General features: G+C 53.3%; 1 protein-coding gene across 4 annotated transcripts in view; it reads left to right on the forward strand.

Annotated features, from left to right (window-relative positions):
* DIDO1 (death inducer-obliterator 1) overlaps nucleotides 1-18,592 on the forward strand; it is a 48,919-nt gene extending 30,327 nt beyond the window's left edge. For all 4 annotated transcript variants that reach the window (XM_042229893.1, XM_027976965.2, XM_027976964.3 and 1 more), the window contains 10 exons: nucleotides 2,265-2,739; nucleotides 3,011-3,170; nucleotides 3,561-3,677; nucleotides 3,827-3,931; nucleotides 4,167-4,302; nucleotides 4,491-5,019; nucleotides 5,565-5,718; nucleotides 6,520-6,609; nucleotides 7,311-7,506; nucleotides 14,077-18,592. In XM_042229893.1, coding sequence (XP_042085827.1) covers nucleotides 2,265-2,739; nucleotides 3,011-3,170; nucleotides 3,561-3,677; nucleotides 3,827-3,931; nucleotides 4,167-4,302; nucleotides 4,491-5,019; nucleotides 5,565-5,718; nucleotides 6,520-6,609; nucleotides 7,311-7,506; nucleotides 14,077-17,120 — 5,006 coding nt within the window. In that variant the 3' untranslated portion in view covers nucleotides 17,121-18,592. The remainder of the gene's footprint in view (nucleotides 1-2,264; nucleotides 2,740-3,010; nucleotides 3,171-3,560; nucleotides 3,678-3,826; nucleotides 3,932-4,166; nucleotides 4,303-4,490; nucleotides 5,020-5,564; nucleotides 5,719-6,519; nucleotides 6,610-7,310; nucleotides 7,507-14,076) is intronic.
* Nucleotides 18,593-24,565: the final 5,973 nt, after the last annotated feature.

Consider the following 24,565-nt stretch of genomic DNA (forward strand, 5'->3'; position numbering starts at 1 on the left):
AACAGGAATTGTCATCTGAAACAATGTAGATGCCACGTGGCAGGATTTGAGACCCCACCACAGGTGCCTCATTGAGGATTCTGGAAGCACTTTAGGCTACCATTTTGGAGTTACTTAAAAATGCTATTAAAAATAATCTCAGTGAAGTTTGTAGAAAAGCTGGCTGGGCTGGTTTTAGGTCTGGATTTTAATGCTGACAGGCTGGTTCCTTCATCCCCTGCTGGTGGTCACATCTGGGACCGCATCCTGCTGCACTCTGCCCCGTCCCTTCCCCCAAGAAGAGGGCCTCCACCAGTCTCATTTAACCTAAACTCTAGCAGTCCGCACATTAGGTGCTGCAGACCCTCTTAGCCAAGTCTGAGCTGGTGAAGAAAAGTTTCCGCGTACTGAGGTGTGGCAACTCCCTTAGGGACGTGAACTTGAGCAGACGAAATAATACGCACAGAAATGTTATTTTTCATTTTAGTAACTGTGAGGTCCCCAGTTTTACTGTATTAACTGATTTGCTGATGGGATGTGGGTATTGGCCAGCGGGGCAGATGTAGAGCATGAGTGGGCCCTCCACAGGGAGTGGGTGGTCTTGGAAAGCCTAGACAGCATCACATGGGGATGCCAGCATACACAGGACTAGTGGTTGGGACACCGTGGGTGAGGGGCATGAATCAGGCTCTGAGATGAAAATGAGAGACTGGAAGTCAAGATTGTTGCTTGATGACAATGAACTGCCTCTAACCCGACTCTTAAAGTGTTGGGTGTGCATAGTAGCCCTGTTTCAAACTTGGTTAAAAAGTAATTTCCCTTAAACTATGAAGTGGACAAAACTGCAGTCCCTGGGCTTTTAGCACCCTGTCTGCCCTGGCATTGCCAGTGTTGGAGGCAGGGCATTTCTGGAGGGCAGTGCTCTGACCCTGTGCCAGGATGGCCCTGTGGGATGTTGGCTGTGAATGCCTTGGGGCTGTTGTGGGGTCAAGCCTTAGCTGCAGATAGGGTCTCCCTTTCCTCACTGGGCTTTCCCTGGGTCTCCCTAGGACAGTTGTAAGAAGCACCAGCAGGTGACTAACTGGTGGCTCTAATCTCTGGGTAAAGTGGGAAGGTTGCTGGAACATCTTGAAGTCTCCCATTTAGGTGCTGGGGGCTCACCATGCTGGGGGTGTTTGAGAAGTCTGCACCTGGGCAGGCAGCCTCTCCATCGGTCTCATGTGAGATGACCACCTGGCCCAGGTGGTGTCCCCATGCTGTCCCAGCTTGCACCCTGGACCCGCCTGTCCCCCCATCCTGCCCATTTGGGTCCAACCATTCTGGGCAGTGGACTGGAGTGGGGCTGTCTGGGAGTGGGCCACAGAACCCAGTATCAAGAGACTAAAAAAAAAGGTCAGTGACGGCTGGTTTTAGGTCTGGACTTTAATCTTGACAGGCTGGTTCTGAGAATGACCTGCCTTGCTTACCTGCAGGTGCAGCTCTCTTGGCCTGATACAGGGTTAGGTATACTCCATGAGCATGAAGTACTGACATAAAGATTTCCGTTTTAGCTTTTGACTGCATCCCTGTCTGGGTTAAAAGCTCGAACCTACTGTCTTAGTAACAAGCTGCAGCTGGAGGCATGTGAATGGAAATGTGTTGTGGACCTGCCACCTGGCTCCTGGTAAAAAAGTAGCTGGCCTCCGCCATGTTGCAGTCTTCTCCCAGAATCCTATGTCTCAGTAATCTTACCATGTCCAATTGACTTTCTGAAAGAATGATGAACACCTGTGAGCCCCTTACCCCCGGGATGGACTGTTACTAGTACTTCCAGAGCCTTGCAGTGTTGATAGCGGTGGGGGGGGGGGGGGTCAATGAATATGGATTTAAAGAGTGTGTCTGCTGCATTCTAGAAAGGTTTTCTAAGTTCATGTTTACCAAAAATTGCACTGGAGTTCTCCATGAGAGTGGTCTTCGAAATTATACCTTTTCCTGATAAAGTGAAATTTGCCCTTCAATTTTCAAGTTATGTTAGCAGCTTAAATTTAGCCTTTAACAGCTTACTGGCTTACTGGTTTTTTAATTAATGATAAAGCATTTGTCCTCAAAGTATACAGTCACTATCAGAATTGTTGCTAGTAGTCCTTTTCACACTCCATTTGTGAATTCAACAGTTACTTTAAAAGTTCTCTTTTAAAAGTCCGTCTCACGGAGTGATGCCTGGTTATCTCTGCTAGTTTCTGGTGCACATGCTACGTGGGCCCCCCACACCCCCACCTCACTAAGTGGGTCTCTCTCCTTTGCAGCCATGAAGGAGGACAGACGCATGGAGGACAAGATGGCTGTGGTGGTGGCGAAGAAGTTGGCTCCTCCAGGCTCCTCGGGGGCCGGCAGACAACCCCCAGGCAGAAATCTCCTTCCAAAGAAGTCCCCTTCTTTTGCAAACACAGCAGTGGCCAAGCCCACTGTCAGAAAGTCGCCCTCAGGCTTCAAGGGCACCATCCCCAAGAGGCCATGGCTCTCGGCCACCACCTCCCCCTCGGGCAGTGCTCCTCCTGCCAAGCAGGCAGGGCTGGTGACTGCTGCTGCCGCATCTGCTTCCAGAAAGTTCCCCAGCTCTGCTGCTTCTGTGGGAGCTGTCAGGAAGCCTGGGAGCACCTCGGTTTCCCTGGCCTCTCCAGCGCCAGGACGCCTGGGCCCCGTGAGCCCCGCCTCATCACAGCCAAATTCACAAATTCGGCAGAACATAAGACGCTCCTTGAAGGAGATCTTGTGGAAAAGGTGCGCTGTTTCACTGTTTCTTATCTGTTAAAGCGGATGGCTTTCCCCATAAAAGGTGGCAGTTTTATGGTGGCCCCACTGTTCAAAGGAAAAAGTCACATGTGGGATTTACCTGGTTGTCCAGTGCTTAAGACTCCTCACTTCCTCAGAGGAGTTTGGGTTCAATCCACGGTCAGTGAACTAAGATCCCGCATGGCACATGGTGCAGCCCAGAAAATAAAGTCACTTGTAAGTGCAGCAGTTGATGTGGGGCTTTTTTCATTACTTCTAGAGTCAATGACAGCGATGACTTAATCATGACAGAAAATGAAGTAGGGAAAATTGCACTGCTCATCGAGAAGGAGATGTTTAACTTGTTCCGAGTCACGGACAATCGGTACAAGAGCAAGTACCGCAGCCTCATGTTCAACCTCAAGGACCCCAAAAACCAGGTGTGTGCTTTACCCTTAGGAGTGGGACAGCCCTAGCCAGGTGCTGCCCAGGCCTGCGGTCAGGGCACTCGGTCTCCACAGTGGCTATGGGTGAGTGGTGTACACTGTCCTCATGGGGCCAGGCACTTGCCTGGCCAGGCTCCTGCCTGCCTGCGCTACCTCTTAACTCCGTACCTTCTTCAGTCGACTGTTTCCTGTGAGGTGATCTCTAGCAGGGTTGGTGCAGCAGGCCATCAAATCAGCTGCCCACCTCAGGGCCCCTGTTGTCTGGGCCCTCAGCTGGCCTTGGGGAAGGAACTCACCTTGCTGTGGTCTCCACATCGTTTCTAGTGTCTTAGAATCAGACCTGCAGAGGTTTTGAAGGCATGAATGAGACCTGTTTGTTTATAGGGACTTTTCCATCGAGTTCTGCGTGAAGAAATCTCATTGGCAAAACTGGTGAGAATGAAGCCAGAAGAACTGGTCTCCAAAGAGCTCTCTGTGTGGAGAGAGCGAACGACAAAGCCCGTGAGTACTGGCAGGAGTGGTGGCTGGAGGCCCAGAAGCCTGCACCCACCTCCACCCTCCCACCCCCCAGAAGTGAACTAATAGCCTGTTGGTGCAGGTGAGTCCTCTTGGGGAAGACAGGCTAAGGCTTTACGTCTTTTTTATTTTAGGTGATGGAGTCCAGAACGAAATTGCACAATGAGACTAAGAAGCCTGCCATTAAACAGGAAGCTGTGCCCGACATGGAAGACTCTCCACCAGTGTCAGACTCAGACGTAAGCACCCGCGCCTTTGGGATTTCCAGATATCGCTGGGTATTTTGAGTTATTGGGAGGACACTGACCTTAAGCAAGTGTGTGAAGTCCTATAGCTCCTCAAGTTCTTGTGTCCAGTGGTCCTGTTTTCTTTCTTCGGTGATCCTTAGTCATGTGGGGTGCTTTCTCATGGGTGCTGTTCATTTGGGGATGGGTTGGAAAAGAAGTGACCCCTCTGCCACTTGATGTGTGTTAGGAACAGCAAGAGTCGGTGCGGGCGGCCCCCGAGCGGAGTGCAGCACCGCTGCCGGGCGTCTTCAGCAGCATGCTGCAGGACACAACCAGCCAGCACCGGGCGCACCTCTTTGACCTGAACTGCAAAATCTGCACGGGTGAGCAGGCCTGGGGACACTGGAGGCCTCTTCCTGACCTTGGGCTCAAGCCAAGTCAAATAGGGGGTACAGTGCGCCCTGCCTTCAGAGTGCCACTTCTTAAAGCTGGGGTCGTCCATCTGCTCATGGGCAGGCTTCGCCCTCCACCATGTGGGATTTCTCATGCAGGTCTTCCTCTTGTTCTCCAGGTCAGGTTCCATCCTCGGAAGATGAACCAGCTCCGAAAAAACAGAAGTTATCAGCTTCTGTCAAGAAGGAGGAGTCCAAGTCCAAGCGAGACAGCCCCCCACCTGAACCAGTTCTCAGCGAGGCAGATGACGCAGCACCCGAAACCCCACCTGAAAATGCCTCAGAGCCAGACCTGGAAAGTGCAGCTCGCACCCACTTGGAGGGGAAGTACCTCCCAGTGCCTCTGGAGGACACCCAGCCTGAGCCCCCCGCCCTGGAAGGTCTGCCCTGCCCCACCCCTGGTGGTGGCAGCGTGCTCACCACGGTCACAATGTCCGGCCGGGACCCCAGGACTGCACTGGGCGGGCCGAGCACGGCCACAGCTCCCGCAGCAACCCACCCGGAGGGCACTGCCCCGGCAGAGCCCCGACAAGATGTACCGAAGCCAGTGCCACCCTCCGTGACAGTGCCCAAGTCCATCCTGGCCAAGCCTTCTGCGTCCCCCGAGCCCAGATACCTCCTGTCGGTGCCGCCGTCCCCAAGCATCAGGTGTGGCCTCTGCGTCCTTCCTTTCCGATGAACAGGGGGAGCAGTGATGAGTGATTCAGTCATTTAGCTCTGAAATCCACCCAGAAATGCAGCTCTCTTCAGTTTTCTGTTTCATAAAAAGGCATTTTTTAAAGCTTCGGTTTTAGGGTGACTGGTTATCCTCTTAGAGATATAGATCTTAAAAACTAAATTTAGAGCCATCTGCTTTTGTTGCCTATACAGTATATATTTCTTTGACCAGAATGTATTTGGTGTCTCAGATGATAAAGAGTCTGGCTTCCCTGGTGGCTCAGACAGTAAAGAGTCTGCTGCAGTGTGGGAGACTTGGGTTCGATGCCTGGGTGGGAAGATCCCCTGGAGAAGGAAATGGCAAACCACTCCAGTATTCTTACCTGGAAAATCCCATGGACAGAGGAGCCTGACAGGTTACAGTCCATGGGGGTTGCAAAGAGTCAGACATGACTTTCACACAATTTAAGTAAATACTGGCAATTCTTTGGGCAGAGAGAGAAGGTTCACTTACTTTCTGTGGTTTTGTTTTGCAGCATCTCAGAGTCCCGGTCCCCTCCTGAAGGAGACACAACCCTCTTCTTATCTCGACTCAGCACCATTTGGAAAGGATTTATTAACATGCAAAGCGTAGCCAAGTTTGTCACTAAGGCGTATCCTGTCTCTGGATGTTTTGATTATCTCAGTGAGGTTAGAACCAAGAGAGAGAAGTGTGAGAGTGTGTGTGTATGCGTGCATGTACACACCTGTTTTCCAGGGAACTCTGATCCTGCATTGGAGTCAGATATGAACCGAGAGAAAAGAGTGTGTGTGTGTGTGTGTGTGTGTGTGTGTGCATGCATGTGTGTGTGCACACGGGCGTGAGCGTAGTTTTCCAAGGAATTCTGATCCTGCACTGGAGTCAGAAGTGTGACCGTCTTCCTCTTGAGTGTCTGGATGCACAAGCTCCTCTAAAGGCAAAATAGGGGTTGTTTGTGCTGGGCTAAGTCTGAGATTATGCAATTTGCACAGTGGTGAGAATTCAGACCCTTCATCTTCCCTGAAATAGCTGAAGCTCCTCTTCCTCCTCCCTCTGCTCCACTAGAGCTTGTGCAGGACCTGGGTGGATGTATGTGTGCCCAGCTGCATGTGTGCAGGGGCACACACACAGCGCCGTTGTTTTTCAAAATTAATGAAACAGCACTAGCATTTTAGACTCAGCCAAGAGTGTTCAGGCACTTCTGAATCATACCTGATTATTACTCTCTGTTTGTTCTTAAAAGAGAATGTTAAAATGCTTTGCTGTCACCCTAGTTAGTAGACGATTGTCCTCGTACCATCCTTGAGGTTGGTCATTCATGATCCTGGATGTTAGTTAACTGAGCAGCGTTTGACTGTATAATCGCTACTTTGTTTGGAATAGTTGTGGTTTTCTTGTGAATCTGGTGTCTGGGCTCTCTCTGTGACCACCAGGGTTTTACTGGCCACTTACTCAGAGTCTATTCCGTTTAGGACCTGCCCGACACAATTCACATTGGCGGGAGGATTGCTCCAAAGACCGTTTGGGATTACATCGGCAAGCTCAAATCCTCAGTGTCCAAGGTACCTGCCTGCAGCCTGGTGGCTGTGCCCGAGAAAGGAGGGGTTTGTTAGTACTTGAAATATCTCAGTTTGTGAGATGTTTCCAGGTGAATGTTTCAAATCCAGCTGACAGCTGGCCCCCCTGTGAGGGTGTGTTTGGGGAGCATGGCAGTGGAAGCTTTGTGATGTGTGTGCAGCTGAGTCGGTCAGAAACACGGGTGCTTTGCTTCCTTACTGCTGAGCTGCTGGAGTAGAGTGGGCAGTGGTAGGGGGCCAGCGGAGATGTGGACTCAGCTATGTATCTGCATGTGTGCTGCTCTTTGGTGGAGGGGCTCTGGTGTTTGTTGGGGTCACAGAGGGTGATGACCCTGGTCCAGTTCAGCCCTTGGGTTTCAGAGCTGCAGACAGCTCATCACACGCTTCGTGGTTTCTTAGCTCTGTGTCAGATACACACGCAGATGAACCCTTTGGTTCAAAAACCCCATGAGGTGGGATGTGTTGTTATCCCCCTGGGACTATAAATAGAAATAATTTTAAAGAGGTTCCTCCGAGACCAAGATGGAACCCAGCAGTCTTGAGTCTTGGGCCTGTGCTCCTTCACCGCCCTGTTTTTCTCACGTGTTGGGCAGCAGGACTGGGTGCTGCTTCCCTCGCAGCTGCTCCTGAGGCTCAGCAGCTTTTCCGAGCAGCCGCAGACCCATGCTCCCGTCCTGTCTGTCCAGGAGCTCTGTCTGATCCGCTTCCACCCCGCGACCGAGGAGGAGGAGGTGGCCTACATCTCACTGTACTCCTACTTCAGCAGCCGCGACCGCTTCGGCGTTGTGGCCAACAACAGCCGGCACGTCAAGGACCTCTACCTGATCCCACTCAGCGCTGCCGACCCCATCCCCTCCAAACTGCTGCCCTTTGAGGGGCCAGGTAAGCACCAGCCTTCAGACCCCAAACATCCCCTCCCGCTGATACTAAGCCTCCCCTAGACCTGCCTCGGCAGCGGAACTTGGAGCAGAGCTGAAGCAGCTTGGGCTGTAGAACTTCCAGGGTACAGGCGGGGGCACTGGAGGTACCTTGTCAAAGCATAAATTGTCTCAAAGAATTCTGTGCAGAGGGCCAAGCCTGCAGTGTCCAACTAGAGCCTGCCTGGCCCCAGGTAAGCAGGTGTTGACATGCAGGAGCTGAGGCAGTGCAAGGTGGGCCAAGGTCTGGCCTTTCAGTCCTGCCTCCCTCTGGACATCAGCTGGGCTGTTTTTCCTCGTCTTGGGGATTCATTTCAAGGAGTTGCAGGAAATGGCAGTGAGCTAGGAAATGGCTCTAGAAATAGGCACTTTGAAACCTGCTGCTTGAGTTTTACCTTCAGCGGGCCTCTTTCTGCTTGCTCCTTCCTTATAAAGTTCTGCATGAAAGCGTGACTTACACACTGATCTCTTGTGGAGGGACCAAGGTGGTTCCAAGGGGGACGTGGTCTCTGAGGGCCCTCTAAACCCTGAGAGGTTGATGTGACTTAAGTTTCACAGAAAGATACCCACGTGGGAGCGCCCCCTTGGCCATGAAGCCCCCAAGACTGATAGCCCCTCAGAGATGCCAAGTCCACTGCGTGTTCAGGGCTCTTGAATTACTTTACTTCAGGGGTGGTGGCTGCACCTGGCATCTTTAGGGGCCCCTGCACCTGGCATCTCCGTGTCCATGGCCATGCTCCTGCCACAGCCACATGCACACATGCGTCCACCTGTGCTGGCTGGACCCCTGCAGGGCCCCTTGCCCCTGGTGGGCTCTACAGCTGTGCTGCCAGTCTTGTCAGTCCCCACAACCACAGGTTTGTGCTCCTAGAACCACACACAGACTGTCTCAATGCCAAACACGTGTCAGAAGCCAAGTGCTTCGCGGGGCCGTTGGCCTTCCTCGTGCTAAAGTGGTGCTGCCAGATGGGTGGCAGGGAGGGCTGTGGCCAAAGTTCTTGGCAGGCAGCTCCTGAGGCTCTGGCCAGTCCCCGGACACCGTGTTCCTGATGCTGCAGTGACGGTCGTGAAGCCAGCTACCCAACACCGTGAGGAGCCCCTGGTCAGTCCTGAGGGCGGTAGCCTTTATGGGGCCTAGCGCAAGCATAAACGGAGATAGGCATGTGCTGAGTGCTTGTCCATTGGGGCAGGGAGACTGTTCCAGCCTTGTCCGAGCCCCTCTTATAGCTCTACCTGCAGGCTCCATGACTCCATCCCAGAGCATCTTGTCACATGAGCCAGGGACTAGCCAGGCTTGGGGCCACGGGACAGTCCCTGGGAAAGCAGAGGTGGATGAGTCAGGCATGGGGATGAAGTAGGGAGGAAGTGGCTGGGGGGCCACCAAGGAGACTTCTCCAGTGAAGCCCAGACAGGAGCTGACACACTGTGCCGTGCTGGGTGGGGGCCGCACTGGGCATTCCGGGTGACACGGCCACAAGGAGGGCTGGGTGAGAGTGCTTGCCTCAACTGCCAAGTGACCACGTTGGGTGACTAACAGGGTGGACATCACTCCTACCCCCACATTCCTGAGGCTGAGACTCCTGAAGGGGCGCCCCACAGCTCCTGTGGCAGATTTCCACCCGCAGTAGAGAGAAGACATTTCAAGACTTTTTGATTGAAGGGCTTCTAAGTCTCAGCTTGTTTAACTTGGTATATGTGTTTTTAATTCTCCTGGGATGTTCATCTGACAGTGGTATCTGTGTGTCTTCTGTCCACTTGCACGCTGGCCAGATGCCCTGACCCGGGGCCACACTCCTCCCTGGGCCGCTTCACACACTTAAATCATGATGCGGTGCAAGTGCTCGTGGGCAGGTCCCAGGCTCGTGGCGTGTGCAGTGTCTGCCAGGGGGGTAGGGTGCTCTGCTGTCTCTGTACCGTTTTGATGGCACAGGCCTAGCCTGAGGGGCGTCATGTCCCTCAAAGCAGCCAGCCCAGCTGAGCACTCGCACTGCCTGGGGGTGTTGCTGCCTGAGGCCACCAGACCAGGGCGTGTGGAGCCAGGGTCTGCCCTGGCCCTGGCTCCGTCCTGAGGCCTCACTGGGGCATAGGGCTTTGAGCAGCCCGCAGGCCGGCTGCCGGAGCTGGAGGTGGAGAGCGATCCACTCAGCACAACTCGGTCTCTGGAAAAAGTACTGGTGACCCTCACCACTGAACTTAGGAGCCAGTGGGTTTCACTGTGTGGCTCACACCCAAGAAGCAGGTGGAGACAAGGCTTTGAACCTGTGTCCAGAGCTGGGGAGGCCTGCACCCTCTGCCTGCTCTCAGTGTCCTCTCCACCCCGCACTGTGGATGGTGGACCTGGAGGGGTCTCCACGCAGAGCCCACAGCCAAGCCCCCTGCATGGCGTCCAAGCACACCCTGAGCTTGCTCCACTTCCAGGACCTTCTGTCCTGTGTGCTCTCAGACTTGTCCCAGAGAGGCCAGGTCATTGTCATGTCACATGCCACCCTGCATGTTATTTCAGGGTACAGCTGCGAGGCCTGTGTCCCTCTGACCCAGCTGACAGTACTCTTTACGGTAGAATGTAGCCCAGCTCGCTGCCCCTCATGCTGGGACAAGGCTCCACTGCTGGGACGCGTGGTCTCGGCCAGGGCTCCCCAACCACACTGAGCAAAGGACGGGGTCATACCTTCTAAGGTGTGGCAAGGAAAAGGCCGTTTTCTTAGCAGATGGGGTCAATCCGTGGTGTCTTCTGTCTTCACTCCTTATTGTCTCCTGAATTAGCTGAAAATGTCCGTGACTTACAATGTTGTCAGGTAAGCATGTCTTGAGTGTCTGCATGTGTGTGTGCGTGCGTGCCTAGTTGCGCGCTTCCGTAGCCATGCAGAGATACTGTTATCAGAGTCACAGTCATGCCATGAGGAATGTGTTTCTCTCTCCTTTGAAATCAATAAAAAATATTTCATGGAAACTGGTCATTGTTTGTCTGAGTTTGAACCGTCTGGTAGGTCTTGGTACCTGTCTAGGTGCACCGTGACCGAGGACTATCTGCCTGCTTTGCCTACGCCGACTCCATGAGCTTCTGGCTGTGTGGGCGACACTGCACGGGCCCCTGGTCGTGGACGGACGGCACTCTGCTCACTGGGACCACAGGTCTTAGGGACCCAGCGTGGGAGGTCTGCTGGGGAGTGAGCGTGCGGGGTCAGGCAGGGCTTCTCTACCCAAACACTGATGGCGGTACCTGTTAACACCAACACAATTTCTGTTCCCGCAGGTGTGAACATTTTGTCTTGTCAGACTCAGGCCATAAGAAGGTTTTCACTTTACATAATGAATAGTGGAGCATGCCAGGTAGACTTAGGGGTAGCAGCATCATGATGATAGGGCTAAGGAGGCTGCTCTCAGCTAGTTTATTGATTAAAGTAAACCTCACCCTCCAGGTGGTACATCTGAGGTATCTAGGGGCACCCCCTACCCCGGGGAGGGGGTTGCTGCTTCTCATCACTTTCCCCAGTCACCCTGTTGCTGACACCCAGACACAGGCCCCTGTTTGGACCTTGGCTCAGGAAATAATCACACACCTTTTCAGTGAGTCCACTTCTGTCTGTATGAGCAGTCTGGGACTGGCCCTCCCACTGTGAGCCTGGGGCTACGTGCAGCTGAAAGACTTGTTTCACCCCCTTGGAACATTGTGGACCATTTGCTCTCATAGTTTGGAGAGTCGAGTTGGGGTACCAACATCTTGGTGCTCAGTCTGGTCAACACCCCTTGTCTGGAATCAGTAGTTCATTGTCCCCCACACCTACTTCTCATCTGCTTTCTCATAAGCTTCACAACCACCCTCAAAGGGAGGTGGGTACATCAGCACCCTGGCTGGTCACTGCTGCTGGGGCTAGGGGTGCCCCATGCCCTCTCTGGAGCCCCTGTCTCTGCACACTCTTCTCAGGGTGCCTCTCCTCCAGGGCTCACACTCAGCAGTGGTCATGGCCACATTGGCCCCAGTGGACGTCTTTGGGGACAACTGTCTCACCACTGCCCCAGTGGCGGCCTTGCCAGACGCCCACGTGTGAGAGTGCAGAGTGGGTGCAGTGGACATGTCCTCATCTCCATGAGGGTCACTGCCAAGGCCCCGTGTAGTGCAGGGAGTTGTAGGCCTCCCGTGAGCAAGTCCTTTCCGAGGTGCTGGTGACATTTCAGGTCTTCATGCTCCATAAGCTGATCGTGTGAGTCGGATGAGATCTGACTGCTTCCAGATAGGGGCGTGCATTGTGAGACGACCCAGTTTAGATGTAAGATCCTGGAGAAGATTAGTAGGGAGGTTCAAAACTAACACTCCTCCAACTCCGGAGCTTGATGAGGCGTGTGCAGATGGGGTAGCTGAGAGCAGAAAGCATTTAACCATAGTCCTGCTCAGGAGATGCCAGGGAGCTTAGTGTTTTCAGAACAAACGTAAATGTGAAGCAGTTCCATCATAACCTTATGTGTGATGGCTGTGACCACAAAGGCAGAGTCTGAAGTGTCTTGCTGAGTCTGAGGTACACTTTGGTTGGTTAGGAAGCATCTGGAGCTGGTGAGAGCCATGGTGGGAGCAGTGCTGACTGAGGACAGAATGCTGACCCCAGAGCTAACGTGGTGACTACGGTCCACACATGGCCACTCTGCCCGAGCTTGGTTCACACCCCAGGCAGGCCCTAGTGTTGGCCCTTCAGAGGTCTAGCTCTTCAGAGGTGGCACAGCCTGTCTCCAGTGAAAACCGTCGTGGGCCCTGCCCTGAAAGGATGGCCCTGGCCAGGGCTCCTGCTTGCCATCGCCAAGCACGTGAATCTGCTGCTCACGGGGCTGCCGAGGCTCCAGCTTGTGCACAGCACGGGGACCTGTTCTGCCAGCTCTGGGGCCGAGTTGGCGACAGTCAGCCCAGAAGGGCCTTGAGAGCCAGCTGAGCAACTGACTACCCTAGTCTGGCTTTTCGTGAGCTATAAATACTCAGTAGAAGGCTGTTATAGTGAGAGGCATACCAAGTTAAAATAATTCATTTTGATTAGAAAGTGAACTTGATGGGTTACGTCTGACATCTGAGCAGAGCTATTTGGATATGATGCTGGGTGCAGTGGGCCTGGCCCTCCTGTGCCCATGAACGCGTGACCCACTGTGTCCAGCTCCTCCCCCCATTCACAGCTGTGTCAGGTCAGTCAGAAGACATTCTGGAAGCCACTCCTCTCACTAGTGCGGTTCTTCATGGGCCCTCGGCCACTGGACATCAACCTGTGAACAGGAGGCCCAGAAGCCATGTGGGGAGGGGCTGGAGGCGCTTCGTGTGGAGGTTACCCGTGTGGATGCTGGCCTGGCCCAGCTCACTCTGGCGGGCCTGGCCCTCCTCGTCAGCACCTCTCTGCTGGCATTTAGGAAGGGCGACAGAAATGCTTGGAACCACGTGACGGTGTCCAGAGACAACTGATTTGTGAGCAACTTAAAATCACAGAAAGGACAGGAAAAGCAATCCCAATTTGCTTCTTAGTGAATAAATAGGAAATCTGCAGTGTGAATATCTATAAACAGTGGTGATTTATCCATAAATTGAAATTATAGAATTTGATTAATTTTAACTATCTTCTGCTGTGGAAACAGAATTTTTCTCCTGTGTTTATCATTTCTTCCTAAATCACTGATTTGTGACTTGGGTTTTTCTGTTCCCCTGTCAGTATTCTGGATTTATTATGAGTGTTGGGGTGGGGGGGCCTTACTGAAACAGTAGCTTTTCTGATATAGAGTACTACAGTTTGGCCTTATTGAAGAAATAGTCATTGTTAAGAACTGTGCTCTTTATGAAATTCTCAGCATGTTTTCCATGTGAACACCTGTGCACTTTGAGGCCCATGTCCTCTGTTGACAAAGTCCTGAGCATTAGGTAGCTCTTGATAAGTTACTAGTCATTGAGTTTCTTATTAAACCTGAAAGAATGTTTATTTTAGCCCTTATGGTCAGCATCATTTTTCCTGTTAATTGTAATTTTTTTCACAAGTGAGTGATGAACTTAATGGAATGCTGTGTGCTATATTGATCATTGTAATTGAGTTGTAGAATTGGTCCCTAATTGAATCTTTAACATTAGTATAAAATAATTTATATATTGCAGCTCATAAGTTAGAGTCGAAAGAGGGTGCTACTCTCCTGATTTGTAGCAAGAGACAAATGAAAGAACAGAGCTCAGTATTTTAGAAAACATTGTGGGCCATACAGGCTTCATTCCCAATATGTTAAAGGTCTGGGGTGGGTGCTTCTGTCTCAGCATTGTGTGTAATCGGACACCTGTAGAATTCCAGCCACTGGGATGAACGTGTCTGTGAATCAGGGGCCTGATTCATGGGTTGTGGAGCATCAGGCCGGGCAAGTGTGCAGTGCGGTCCTGGTGCAGTCTGCGTCTGTCACAGTACCTCTCCAAACACTTGATTTTATCTTGCCACAGAATCTCCTCCCCCTCCCTGCCCATAGTAAAGCTTACCTCTCAAGGACAAAGGCTGGTTGCGATTCTCACATTCTCACAACTCTTGTTTTTTAGGTCTCGAGTCACCGCGTCCAAACATAATCCTCGGGTTAGTAATCTGTCAGAAAACAAAACGGCCCTCAGGTGCTGGCGAGCTAGACAAGACGGAGGAGAAGCGGGCTCGCCTGCTGACACAGGACGAGGTGGAGCCTGTCCACCCCAAAGTGCCTGCTGCCCTGCCACCGGAGAAGAGGCCCCCCAAGTACCAGCTCTGCCCAGGGGACACGGCTGTCAGCACCACGCCCCCAGGCTCTCCCCCACCCCCACCCCCTCCTCCAGAAGCACCTGGGGCGCCAGGCTCGTCTTCCGTGTTGAAAATACTGTCGACCCTCAAACCAGGAGCCACAGCACCGTCCGGGACGGCGGCAGCAGCTCCAGTGGCTGCTTCCTCTGTCTCTTCTACTTCAAAGACCGCCTCGCCCCTGGAACACATCCTGCAGACTCTCTTTGGGAAGAAGAAGTCCTTTGACCCCCTCTCCAAAGAGCCTGTGGAGTCGGCCCCAGCCCCCCACCAGGACTCCAAAGCCAAGACCGATGGGGGGCTGACGGCAGCACCCTTGCTGGACCCCATCGTCCAGCAGTTCGGTCAGCTCTCCAAAGACAGAGCCCTGGAGGAGGAGGAGGACGATAGGCCGTATGACCCTGAGGAAGAGTACGGTCCTGAGAGAGCCCTGGACACTCCGCCCAGTGACCGGGCTAGGCACCAGGACGCGGAAGAGGCCCCTGAGGCAGCTGAGCGGGAGGAGGTGGCCTACGACCCCGAGGATGAGACGATCTTAGAGGAAGCCAAAGTGACCATCGATGACCTGCCCAACAGAATGTGTGTAGACACACGTGGCGGGCCTGGCCTCTCTGCCCCCTCCTTGGTGGAGCAGCAGAAGATGATTGAAGAGCTCAACAAGCAGATCGAGGAGCAGAAGCGGCAGGTGGAGGAGCAGGAAGAGGCGCTCAGGCAGCAGCGGGCCGCCGTTGGGGCCTCCATGGCCCACTTCTCCGTGTCGGACGCACTCATGTCACCGCCTCCAAAGGCCACACTGCCCAAAGCCGAGCTATTCTCACAGGAACCGCAGGCTGCGGTCAAGCCGGCTCCGGGCCCCACCACCAGCCAGGCCCCCGGCCCAAGCGCCGAGGCACGGCTGAGCCGGGACCCCCGGCAGGCCCGGCGGTTGGCTGTGGAGAGCAATGAGAGCGAGGCTGCCCTGAGGGCCCCGCCAGCCAGGGAAGTACCCGGAGGGGCCTCTGCCGGTCCGGGGCTGCTGCCGGCCCAGGAGGAAACTGAGTCGGCCCCTCCACCATGGACTCCGGGTGAAGAGGCCCCACCGCTGGCCAAACAGGATGGTCCCCCACGTGAGCCCTCAGAAAGCCTCGGGCCAGAGAGCATGGCCGGCCTGGATGCCGTGGCCAGACCTGCCCGGAAGGTACTACTGCCCACACCGCCCGGAGCCTCCTTCCAGCCTCTCTACGCTCCGCAGAGTGAGGGCCAGGCCTTCCCTCCTCCTGGCTTCTCAGGGCCCATGTATGCGCCTCAGGAGAACCCGATGGGCTCCTCCCAGTACGATGACCCGAGAAATGCTCAGTTTGCCGAGAAAAGTGACGCCCTGGCCACTGACACTGAAGGAGACAGAGAGCCCCAGGCCAGGCCAGGAGAGGGGGCTGGTGTGTTCCCCTCCTTGGCACAGAAAGGGGGACCTCCACCCCAGTTTCAGGGCCAGAGGGAGCCTACGCCGCGTGCTTTTGGGATGTCGGGCCTTCACGGCCCCAGTTTCCCAGCTCCTCGGGGGCCAGTCCCTCCGTTTTCAGAAGAGAACACTAATAACGACGGGCCAAGAGGAGGGCCTCCGCCGGCCAGATTCGGGCCTCAGAAGGGCCCCATCCCTTCCCTGTTCTCAGGGCCACATGGGCCGCCTCCCTATGGGGACGGCAGGGGCCCTGCCCCGTCCCACCTGGGCGGGCCCAGGGGAGCAGGGCCGCCTCCGTTGGAAGAGCGCAAGGATGCACACGGGGAGAAGAGAGAGTACCCGGACGCCCTGTACGGCGAGGCCTCGGGTGGCCCTGCCCAGTGCGAGGGACCTGAGCAGGCCCCATTCCCAGGAGGCCGGGGTGCCACGCCGTTCCAGTTTGGGGGCCAGAGGAGGCCTCTGCTGTCGCAGTTTAAGGGACCTCGAGGCGGCCCTCCTCCCTCTCAGTTCGGAGGTCAGCGAGGACCCCCACCCGGCCATTTCGTGGGCCCAAGGGGGCCGCACCCTGGGCAGTTTGAGGGCCCCAGAGGCCAAGCGCCTGGCTTCGTGCCTGGACCCAGGGGGATGCAGCCTCAGCAGTTTGAAGAGCAGCGGGTCCACTCACCGCCCCGGTTCTCCGGCCAGAGGGCACCTGCACCCCTGCCCTTTGGGGGGCCCCGGGGGGGTGCCCCATTCCCAGAGAAGAGTGAGCCGGTGCCTCCTCGCTTCCACTTCCAGGGCCCAGCTCCTCCCGGCCCCAAGCCAACACCCAGGCCACTGCTGGAGCTGCCCAGCCACCCTCCTGCACCGTCCGCCGCACCGGCCCAGGGCCCAGAGGCCGACTTCCGCGAGGGGGCCCGGGGCCACGAGTACAGAGGCCCAAACTTCGAGGGGCGGCCCCGCGACAAGGCCCCAGAGGAGCCTGAGGCCCCGCCACCTGACAGCCGCTCAGGCCGGGCCCTGGATGACCGGCGGCGCGAAAGGGAGCGTGGGAAGCCCTGGGAGCGGGAGCGCGGCCGGACCTGGAGCCGCGAGCGGGACTGGGACCGCGGCCGAGACTGGGACCGCCACCGTGACAAGGATGCTGGCCGCGACTGGGACAGGAGCCGCGAGCGGAACGGGGGCAGGGACAAGGGACGTGAGTGGGACCGGGGCCGAGAGCGGAGCCGCAACCGGGACCGGGACCGCAGGCGCGACCGGGAGAGGTCCCGCAGCAGGGACCGCGACCGTGACAAGGCCCGTGAGCGGGAGCGCCGGAGGGACCGCAGCCGGAGCCCGGAGCGTCCCCGGGACCCCAAGACCGAGACCCCTCGGGCTGCTGCCCCCACTGCCCAGACCTAGGGCCCTGCGGGAGCTGCATTCCCTGCTGAGCAGATGGTCTTGCAAAGAACTGGGGGCTCATGCGCAAATAGAACTTTATGGACTTGAAATGTTACTGTAATTTTGTGTATAATGGTTTCTTACAAAATTTCACACCTTTACAATTCTGATGCTTTTTTTAGAAACAAAAAACTAAGAACTCTTAACATTTCCATTTAAATGTCCTGAAATGGGAACGTACCTACAAAAGCATATTGCTTTTTCAGATTATAAAGTTATCTTTTCTAATAACTTGACTGTTGTAAATTCTGAGGGAGTTTAGTGGCTGTTAGAGCCATACCTTTCCTGACATCTCACCTGTGTGTCTGTTTCCAGAGTCTGTTTTCACAGGGTTCGGACCTGGTGGCCATGGGTTTCTATGCATGGCTGTCAGCTAACCTCTGGATGGTTGAAAAATGCCAAACTTAACAGATGCATCTTTCTCTCGTCACAAAGAAATTTGAATTACAAATTTCAACCAGGAAACAAAACATTTCTTAGTTTTGCTCAGTTTTTATGTATTGCCTTACACTTTTTCTTTCCCAAAAAACATGATTAAAAGCAACATCTGAATAGAAACTGTTGAATTTTAAATAACATTTAGTTTAAAAGATTTAAATTTTACCAGTCTAAAGAAAGGAAATAAATCAATTAAGTGTAATTTAAAAGGTGAGGGTGGGGTGGGGGGGCGTTCTTTGACTTGAATAATCAGGAACAGAGTTTGGTTGGACTTTACCGCCTGAGCAGCTCTTTCTTGTCCCAGGAAAAGTGCACTAGCTCCACACTGCTGTCCTTGTCAGGTGATAAATCTCAGCATTTGTCGTTGAAATGGAACAATATTTGTATAAAGCCTGAGGTGAAAATAGCGCAATTAGCTCAAAAACTGCAAATTAGAATGTTTTTCACCATGAAGCACAGTAAGCTGCTTCTCGTCGTGTGTTTCCAAGTATTTCTGAAGTGGAAAGTAGAGGAAAACTTGCTAATTTATTTGACTGTATAAATATACTTTGATAATTTTTTTATATTTTCATAAACTTAATTTTGCAAATGTAAAGTTAGAGAATTTCCTTTGTTCTTTGGAGTCTATTCCATTGTACATCACTACAGATTCTTCCCTTTCTAGCACAAACGTTTAAGCTGCGAGAACGTTGAGAACTTAGCAGTTTGGGTGATTTGTGGGTGTTACAGACCCTATCAGTAGGTTAAGTTACATTAAAGTGGTGACGAGTTCCAACATCTAATGTGATGTGAAGGTTTTTTTTTTACATGTAAAACAAAAATTTTCTAATTTAAATACAACCAAATGTAAAAAATCAAGTGTGTTTCTTTAGGTTTACTTGATAGAAATTTCTGTAAATTGTATTTTATATTGCAAAGTATTATATCACTGTACATTTAAACATGGAACTTCATAGCTTTGTTACATGAAGTAGAATAAACATCTACAGAAAGTTTTTCTGTCTTGTGTGGCATTGCATTGGAAAGTCGGGTCTGGACAGGACATCTTGGCTCCCTACTTCCTGTGGGTGAGCGTGTTGTGGGCAGGGGTTGCCCTTGGCCTGAAGACCCCTCCCAGATGCACCCCCTTTAGGGGACAGTTCCAATGCGGGTCCCCACATCCAGCAGGAAGTCCGAGGCCACAAAGAGAAAGAAGCACAATCAGGGATGACAGGGACGTGGGGTCTGGGGACAGGCAGTCGACACAGGTCCCTTGCAGGATTGGTAGGCACCCAGGGTCCCAGTTGCTGACTCGGGGCTTAAAGGTGCATCGGGCTGGCTGGCAGATTGGTAGGGAGCATGTGGTGAGGCAGAGCAGGTGGGCCAGGTGCCGTGCAGGGTGGAGTAAATGGCCAGGGGTGATGGAGTGGGCGGGGGGCGGCCCATGCAGTGCTTTCAGGTCAGAACAGCCTCCACTGGGAGGAGAGGATGAAGCTGCCCTTGAACTTGAGCTGCATGACTGGCTTCAACCTGGTGACCCTGGCACCAGCATTTGGCTTCTTAACAAAGCTTGTGCAGCCATCATCCTGCCGTGAGCCAAGACACCCAGAAAACGTCCCTTGGGCAAGACAGACTCCACCCCGCGGGCTGAAGAGTCAGTAACTGACCATCAGTTAACCAGCTGAACACATGGGAAACCAGGGGTGAGTGCAGGGACCCCAGCTTGGGGCCACTGCCACCACTGCCATCTTGGAAATGCATCAGGCCTGCTGACCCACAATGGCCCAGGAAGAAGGCTGCTCATCTGTGGAGAACCCATGGTGCTAGCCTGACCTTGGTGAGTCCTGCCAGAGAGAAGAGCCCAAGTGCTGCAGGACAGACGCTGGGCAGGGCTGGGGGAAGCAGGTGCCCTGGGGTACGAGCCCCAGCCGCAACCCAGGTCCCTCGAGGTGAGGCTTGAGCTCCAGGTTTTGAATGATTGTGAAGCCTGCTTCCCATCAGACACTTAAGAAAGGGGAGACCCACTGAGACCACCCACACCTTCCTACCCAACAGGTCATTGGCTGTGTGCCTTTTCCCTTAATCTTTTTTCCCTCCATTTTCCTTTTACACAATTGGGATTCCGTACATTCTTGTATCTTTTTTCACTTATAACCTGGGTGATTCCCAAAGACATCAAGTATTCATCGAAAGCCTCATTTTCATTTTTTCACATTGTTCAAAAGACTTCAAGCTTCTCCTTCCCAGAGAATGTGTGCTCCCTGGAGATATGTGGGGTCCCACATGTTCACGAAATGGGAGCAATGAGAGGTGTCCCAGGGCAACCAAGATTCCCCAGGTGCCGCCGTCCAGAGGTACGTGTTCCCTTGCAGTGTTTCTGGCCTCCTTTTCCTGTACCCGTGTTGCTGGTGTTCAGGCAGGGATCACCAAGGAGGTACAGAGATTTTTGCATCTTTGAGCAACACATGAAGGTGGGGGACAGGTAGCCCCGGCAGGTTGACTGTCTTATGATGTCACTGAGGGTCCCCCACGCTGCCATCCACTGCTCATGACTCTTGTCCTCCTGTTTGCAAGAAGGCTGCCTTTGGAACCATCACATCATCCCTTCACTATTGTAGGAGGAAGCCAGCGTCACCTCTTTAAAATGTCTGGTTTGATCTCATTGGCTAGGTGGGCCACCCCTGGCTGCAACAGAGCAATCAGGGTATCAGTAAAAAGAAGAGGAATTCAGCTGCCATGGACACCGCCCCAGGAAAGTTACACAGCGTGAGCCAGAAAGCTGATAGTGGCAAGTGCTGGCGAGGATGCAGGACAGTGTAGAGGGAAGGCAGCACCCCCAGAGAAGAACTGCCAGTTTCCAATCAGTGACTTGTCACTGAAGTCCATGCAAACCAGCCATGCCCCTCTACATTCACCCCAAAGCATGTGCTCCCAGGGGGGCAATGTCACCCCAAGGGTGCGAGAACCTGAATATTTTTAGTGATACATATTCATGATCGCCCAAACCAGAAAACCACCCAGGTGCCCTTTATCCAACGTAAGGGTGGATTGAGGCCCAACTGCCAGGGGGAGCCACGTGTGTCCAGTGAGAGTGGCCCCAGGCCAAGGCCATCAGCAGCAGGACTCTGCTCAGGACACGCCAGAGGGGACAGGAGGCAGACAGGGCAGGGTGGTGGGCATGACAGCAGGGCGGAGGCATTCAGGGGACAAGGGGTCCTGTCCCATGGCAGCTCTGGAGGCTGTTTGCTCTCATGACCTTGACTGTGAGTGACACCCAGACGCACAGGGAGACTGTGCTGGGCCGGCAACTGCTGGGTGAGACCCAGCTCCTGCCTGTACACACATGCACATGGACACACACACACACACACATTGCATGTCAGGCACAAAAAGAAAGCAGCGCAAGCCTGAAAGGCAGCTCAGCCGAGATCATACCTCTCCCCTGGACCACGTGCATCCTTTCATCTGTGATGATGGACTGGCTACCCATAGACATCTGTCATCATGTAAGTAGTAAAGGAACACTTTCCTTTTGTTTAAAGAACACAGAGTGGGAAGGAGGAGGGGGTGGGAGCGAGGGAGAGAAGGCTTGGGTCCCTTTGCGGCTTCCTTCTCTTCACCACGTGGTCAACCGGGTCAGGACACCCCAGCATGGCCACGGCTCTGGCATCCTGCTCCACTGAACCTTTTCCAGACCGTTCTGAAATCTCTCCACCGAGCCCTGGACATCCAGGGCCAATTCTCTCCAGCGCGGGTCCACCTCAGGCTGCTTTTAATGTGTTGTGATTTGGCAGTTTTTAACTATAGCCTCCCTGGTGGCTTCCCTCTTGACTTCGCTGGTGGCTCAGACAGTAAAGCATCTGCCTGCAATGCAAGAGACCTGAGTTCAATCCCTGGGTTGGGAAGATCCCCTGGAGAAGGAAATGGCAACCCACTCCAGTGCTCTTGCCTGGAAAATCCCATGGACAGAGGAACCTGGTAGGCTACAGTCCATGGGGTCACAGAGTCAGACACGACTGAGTGACTTCACTTTACTTTTTAACTATAGCCTCAGCCCTCTCCCTGCCTCTGCTGGTCTGACTCCTGCAGGCTACCTGCCCATTGTCATGGAACTGTTGGTCTCTTGACCTGGCAGGCTGACACTTTTCATTTCCTTCGAAGTCCAAGTTAGTGGCTTTAAATTTTCCTTTGGTTTGTCTTTCCTGTGTATGTAATTTATTGATACTTTAACAGATGAGGAACTTTTGAGAAAGCAGAGGGCAATTTGTATTTTGTTCCGTGTCCTATTTCTTACTCCTATCAATCTATTAAACAGTATTTTTAGAAATATTTAAAGATAGTATCAAACACTTAAACACAAAATTAAATACTTAACAATTAATTTTTGCAAATATTTAGTAATTGGTCACAAAAATAATCAATTTCTCCCAAGTTGCTTCAAGGAACACACATCACAGGCCCAGGTCATGTGACAACAAATATTACTCAGGGCTCTGTGCTGTGCTAGTTGCTCAGTCCTGTCAGACTCTGCAAATTCTCCTAAGCAGCTGATTAAAATCACGTCTCTAACAAAGATTTCTCCGATCATCTTACTCCTCAAGGAGTGAATGAAACCCACAAGTCACAGCAACAAGACGCACAGCACACAACATGCAGACTTGGAGCTGTGGGTTTCACTGTCGCTTCGTTATCTGGGTCAGGGGGAGACAGGGAGGGAGAGAGGGAAAGACAGACAAGACAGGGACAGGGCGACACATCTGGGCTTGGTCTGCAGGCTTAGCTTAGCTGTGGGAGCTGGATAGATGACTGGCCGAGGGAAGGGTGTGGAGAACGAGTGAGGACAGGTCAGGTTCCCTGAGGAAGGACTGGCCCCTCTCCTACATTTTTCTGCACACCCAGCCTTGATGCTCCGTCCTGAGAAGCTGGGCACTGTGTTGTAAGCCTCAGAGGCACACTGGGCTCGAGAGAGGCTGCGTGGGCCCCTAGGAGGTGGAACAGCGGGTGGAGCTGCTGTCCCCAAGAGGGATCGCCACACGTGTGGCCCCTCTGAGTAGAAAAATCTGTGAGGCTGTAGCTCCTCTTCCAGCCTCCAGATCTCGTGCAGAACTGTCTCTGCTTGACCCCCTGACCATGAACACACAGGAGAGGGGCTGCTAGGAACGTGGCCCAGCTGGCCGCGCAGGTCTCCCCTATAGGACAGCCTGGCCACAGGGCGGCCTCTCCTGGCCTCAAAAGGCAGCCTTTTGCACCGCTCCACGATGCTGTTTACTTTTTTTTTTTGGCATGTTTGGGACAGGGGCCTACTTTTGGCTCAAGGGAGCCAAGTGTTGAGGGTGGGCTTTGTCCTACCTTGACCTGCTTCCCCAGGCTCCTGCCTGACTCCTTAGCTAAGGAGGGATGCCCCGGAGGGGCTAGACCAGAACTGTTGGGAGCCACATTTAGAGTCTGAAGAAAGCATGTTTGATATTTTCTTCACATTTGATTTATAAAATAAGCTTCACTAAAGCCAGATTATTCTCATGTTTCATATCTAAATAAAAGAAGGCTCAGAAACTGCTATTTGCAAGGAATCCATGCAAATCAAGAAACACAAAAAACACTGTAGGTGCCAGTGATCTTTATTTCTGGTAAATGAAAAGCCAAGTTGAATATAATCTTTATTTTCTCTTTTAAACACTGTAAATTTCCGCATACTCTGTGATTCTGCTACTCAGAGTGGGGTCCACTGATCAGAAGCACACACATCAGCTGGGGGCTCCCCAGAAAGGGGGCATTCTGGGACCTACCCAGGCCTGCTGAATTAGAATCTGCTTTTAAACAAGATCGCCAGGGCAAGTCTGTACACATTATGGTCTGTGTTGGTGTCATGCTTAGAATAGTCTCAAATATTTTATTGATATCATCCTGTATACTTATTGGTTATATAATTATGTATTTCAATGATCTGAAACTAATTATTACGCTGGTGTGGGGGAAAGCACTCTTAATTTTTTTCTCTATATGATTAATCAGATGTCCTGATATCTTTTATTGAGCAAGTGGTTCATCATTTCCCTACTGGGGACATACTAAGTGGGGGAAAAAAAAGGCAAACTATCAAAGCAAATGCATAGGACCATCTTATATTGTCGGAAGAAGAGATACTACAGAAGAAATGAATGGCACTCCAAAGAGAGCCATCTGAGCTCTGATGGAATGAGCACAACATTGACAGCCTGGTGGAAGAAAACTGCCTTCAGGCACAGGCTGGGTGAGGTGGCGGCATGGCTGAGAGGTGGACACAGTACCTACACCTTAGAGGACAGCCCCAGGGTTAGCAAACCCACAAGGACAGAAAGGAGGTTAGTGGGTAGGGAGTGCTAATGGGTATGGGGTTCTTTGGGGTGAAAATGTTCTGAACCTGACTGTGGTGATGGGATGTGAATACACTGCCCCCGAAGGACACACTTTAAAAGGATGAACCTATGTGGCATGTGCACCACACTTACCACTGGCCAGTATTTGCGGCGTGTATTGATTACAGGAGTGCTGCCTGTTCTAGGACGAAACCGGGCTCCGCGTGTATTTATCTACCTGACTGAGTTTTCACCTAGGCACAGACTGCCTCGTCACATCTGTACTTTGGGCTGCTGTCTCACCTGTTTGCTGTTCGGTCGCACGGAACCCTCGTGTCCCGAGAAGGGGCTACCCGCACAGCACCCCGTGGATCCGTGAACTCGAGGAGGTGCGTTGCTTGGAGAGGGACCTGCGCCCCGATAGCCGGCAACTCCCCGAGTAGTCTGCTCCCGCGACACTGGACTACAGTGGTCTCGACTCGCGGACGCGCGGACCCCGGCGGCTCCACCCCGCCCCCTTCGCGCCCTCTACCTGCGCGCGCAGCCCGGGAGGTGGAGCCGTAGCAGGGGCGGGGCGGGGCGGGCGGTTGGCCTGGCCGGGCCGCGGGGCGGGGCCGCGGGGCCGGGGCGGGGCCGCGCCCGGGAGGGGCTGCC

This window comes from Ovis aries, chromosome 13 (genome assembly GCF_016772045.2).
Source record: "Ovis aries strain OAR_USU_Benz2616 breed Rambouillet chromosome 13, ARS-UI_Ramb_v3.0, whole genome shotgun sequence".
Classification (NCBI taxonomy): Eukaryota; Metazoa; Chordata; class Mammalia; order Artiodactyla; family Bovidae; genus Ovis; species Ovis aries.